General features: G+C 47.8%; 1 protein-coding gene across 1 annotated transcript; it reads right to left on the reverse strand.

Annotated features, from left to right (window-relative positions):
* Positions 1 to 410: 410 nt before the first annotated feature.
* LOC104419552 (transcription factor TCP14) lies at positions 411 to 2,676 on the reverse strand. The gene is given in 4 exon segments (XM_039306004.1): positions 411 to 567; positions 1,098 to 1,356; positions 1,359 to 2,063; positions 2,066 to 2,676. Coding segments are annotated over 3 exon segments (1,284 nt in total). The 5' UTR covers positions 2,391 to 2,676; the 3' UTR covers positions 411 to 567; positions 1,098 to 1,102.
* Between the last annotated feature and the right edge of the window lie 1,119 nt (positions 2,677 to 3,795).

Genomic DNA, 3,795 nt, shown 5'->3' on the forward strand with positions numbered 1-3,795 from the left:
AAAGGGTATTGCGTCGACTCGTTTTATGGTCAATTCTCGACTCAGCCGACATGGTCGGTTGCCGAGCGAGAACTCGAGTTCTCTAGCGACCCGGTTCAGCTCTCGCGGGCTATTACGATATATGATCGATATAGTAACATTAAAACGAATCTTGTAATTGTTTGTAGCAACATTGATTATTCAAAACTAAATAAAGAAAAAACAAAGAAAAAGGAGGGAGAGAGAGAGAGAGGAGGAGGAATGATTCACCTGTTTGTCAGTGACAATTGTGCATTGGCTAGGGCAATGACCAGCAGCTGGGCCTCCCCTACCTGAGCAACACCTGGAACTGCCCTCTCTGTGGGCCCCCCCCCCCCCCCCCCTCTCTCCTCAGCCGTCTGATCATCACCATCATCTGCATCCATCATCTCACATCCCATTGGGGTCATGTTAGGAATCATCAAATCACATTGATTCACGATGACTCTCCCCCCTCTCTCCCCCTCTCTCTATCCCCAACATTGAAGTGACACTGTTCCATCTCTTCCCTCTTTTCCAAGTACTCAAAAGGCAATTGTGGTCCTCCCACTTGCAGCAAAAAACACACACAGAGTAAGAGAGAGAGAGAGACAGAGAGGTGCTGGTTAGGTGGTAGTCTTGCCAATCAAATGCATTACATTTGAATAGAGGTGGTGATGATTTTGACTCATTTGATCCCACAAGAAAAAACAAAGCATTATATAAGATTATACAAGCATGTTTTTGGAGGGGGGGTGGGGGCAATCTGCACGAGAGACTAGAAATGGGTGCGCAAGAAAAGGGAAGAAAAGAAAGAAGAAGACCCAGATCAGATTTTTTGCCCTAATCCGAAAAAGGGAATCCTCCATAATCCACCCTGTTAAAAAGTGTCTTCTTGCAAGCCTTGATAATCATCAATCCATATGTAATCACACAGGAGAAAAAAAAAAATTGGGAAAATAGTAATAATGATAGGTAATATCAGTGAATTTTTTTTTCAAAAAAAAAAAAAAAAAAAAGAGAAGTAGAAGCTCAGCTCATCCAATTAACGACAACCAAAAACCTCACGTGTGTACAACACATCAATCAAACTAGCCCACCAAATTCAATCGCCGCCGGGATCTGAGAACGGTGGCTGCCGGTCGTCGCCGCCGCCGCCCCCCCCCACCCCGCCGCCGCCGCCGCCGCCGTGGTGCGAGTGTGAGCCGCTTGCCTGGGATTCCGACACGCCGGAGCTCGACATGGGCCGGTACGGGCTCAGCCCGCCGAGCATGTTGAATTGCCCTTCGCTGCCGCCGCCGGCCCCGGCGGCGGCGGCGGCCGAGCCCAAATGCTGACCTGGCAATAGGGCGACGGGCGCGGGAAGTTCATGAAATGCAGGCCGCTGGACATGGTGCCTCGGTACAAGGCGGCGCTATTGCTGACTGAGGCGGGGAACGTCCATACCGGATCGCCGCTCATGACCTGGTTGCTCGGGTTCGTCACCATCCAGAAGTTGGCCGGAAGATTCCCGTGGCTCGCCGGAAGGACGCCGGAGCTCGACTGCAACAGGTAGCTCCCCGCATGCGACTGAGGCTGAGAATTGGCCGACAGATCAAGCTGATCGGGCCTTCGCTTCTTGCTCATGCCCTCGTGATCGGCGCCCTCCGACAGTTCCAAATTCGAAGCTTCCCGGAGCTCCTGCTTGGCCTGAAACAGCATGGAGCTCAAATTGCTAGAGGAGCCCTGGAAATTGAGCAGCGTCGTCGTCGATTCCGGCGACAGCCCGATCCCAGGGAACAAGGCGGGGTTGCCCCGGCGCTGCGGCGGGAGCGAGAAGTTGGGGCTGAAGTAGCTCGATCGGAGCTGCGACGGAACCGACATGCTCGAGCCGGAGCTGCGGAGCGAGATGTTAAGGGACGTGAAGTTGGCCGGGATGGTGCCCGTACCGGTGGCGGCGATCACGGCGGGCTCCGCCTGCTGGAGGAGCCACTCGATGGTCTCCCCGTCGGACTTGTGCCCGAGCTCGCGGGTGAGCTGGAAGACCCTGGCGGCGCAGAGGGCCGGCATGCGGATGCGCCTCCCCGCCCGTCCACCTTCGTGTGTCGGTCCTTCGTCGAGGTCCGCTTCGGCGGCGGTTTCTTGGCCCCCGCCGCCCCCGCATCCGCCGCCGCCGCCAGCGTCTGCTGCTGCTGCTGATCCTCCGCCGGGACGATCTGGAGGGTGTTCGAGGTGGAGGACGATCGGTTAGGGTTCGGGGGCGCGTCGTCGGAGGACATGGCGAGGGAGGGATAGTTGGAGGTCGAGCATGGTTGCTCATCCTCCTTCTTCTCCAGCAACTGGAAGGGGAAGGTGGGGCGTCGGTGGTGGTGGTGGTGGTGGTGGTGGAAGTGGTCGTGATCACCTCCTTCCATTATCACATGTAATCCAAGCTCTCCTCTCCCTCTCCCTTTCTCCTTCTAGCAAAACCCACCCTCGTTCTCTTCTCTCTTCTTCTTGCTTCTTGCCTGCACAGCTCCTTCTCCTCCTTCTTCTTCCCTGAGAGTGAGCGACAGTTGCAGAGAGTTTGTGGAATTGCTTTGCTTTCGCAGGCGTCTGGGTTAGAGAGAGAAAGAGAGAGGATAAGGAAGAGGAGAGAGAGAGAGAGAGAGAGAGAGAGGGGCAAAGCTAAAAAGGGCTTTGAGGGAACAAAAAGATAATGAGTGGGAATTATATGGGTGAGCTTTAAAAAGCTGAATTTTTTTTTCTCAATTCCTCTCCCTTCCCCATTGAAAAAATTAATTTTTTTTCTTTTGCTTTCTTTGCTGTACCTTGTTGAGCTTTTAATTCCCTCCCTCTCTACCGACCCAAAAAAAAAAAAAAAAAATCCTCTCTCTCTCTCTCTCTCTCAAACAAAAATAAAATCCAGTTCATCACTTTTGTCACAACTGCTAACCAGGTCAGTTTTAGGCTTTTGAAGTGTAATCTAGATACTTGCCAGAGAGAAAGATATTAAAAAAAAAAAAAGAAGATAGTCTAAATTGCATGACATCAGGCCAACTGAATTAGATTAGATGATGGTGAAATTTGAATATCCAAGTGTCGCATTACCATCAAATATCGTGAGGGTTGTAACAAAAGCGGATGTTTGATGTATTTTTGATGTATGTTATGATTGAAGTGATGCTTGCCGACCCATGACTTTTGTTCATTGCAACAATGTCAATTTTGTGATATATCTCATGACTTTTGTTCATTGCAATGATGTCAATTTTGTGAGATTTCTCATTGATCAAACATTGTGCTTTTACTTGATATTTTACTTAGTTTTACCATATCAAGGAAAAACAAAGTTTTCGGTATGTGATTATTTCCTAACTTATGAGAGAATTTTCTACAAAACAGATCTTGTCATTTTTTCAATGACTTGCTTAAAGGTATTAAAGCTCCATTGATTTCAATATTGTCTCTTTAGTAAATCAAGAGATATGTTTTAATACTTGAAAAGCACATGGAACAAGTTCAGGTGCGTATGTGATGGTCTAAGGTAGTAGTTTTACTTGAAAAATTGATGTGATATAGAGTAATTATTATATTCTAATAATTTTTTTGTATTAACTATATTATAGTTGACTCATAGCTTATTAGCTTAAGTTTTTGAATGAATATATGTCCTATTGACATGTTAATGGACTCAACCTTGGCCTTTCTTTTATAGTCTCAATTGAAAAATTAATGCGGCATGGAGCAATTATTACTCATTAGATTAGTTCTTTTGAGTGAAAATATGTTTAATTAGAAATACTAATTGAGTTGATATATGATTTCCTCTTTACGATC

Source organism: Eucalyptus grandis, chromosome 2, assembly GCF_016545825.1.
Source record: "Eucalyptus grandis isolate ANBG69807.140 chromosome 2, ASM1654582v1, whole genome shotgun sequence".
Classification (NCBI taxonomy): domain Eukaryota; kingdom Viridiplantae; phylum Streptophyta; class Magnoliopsida; order Myrtales; family Myrtaceae; genus Eucalyptus; species Eucalyptus grandis.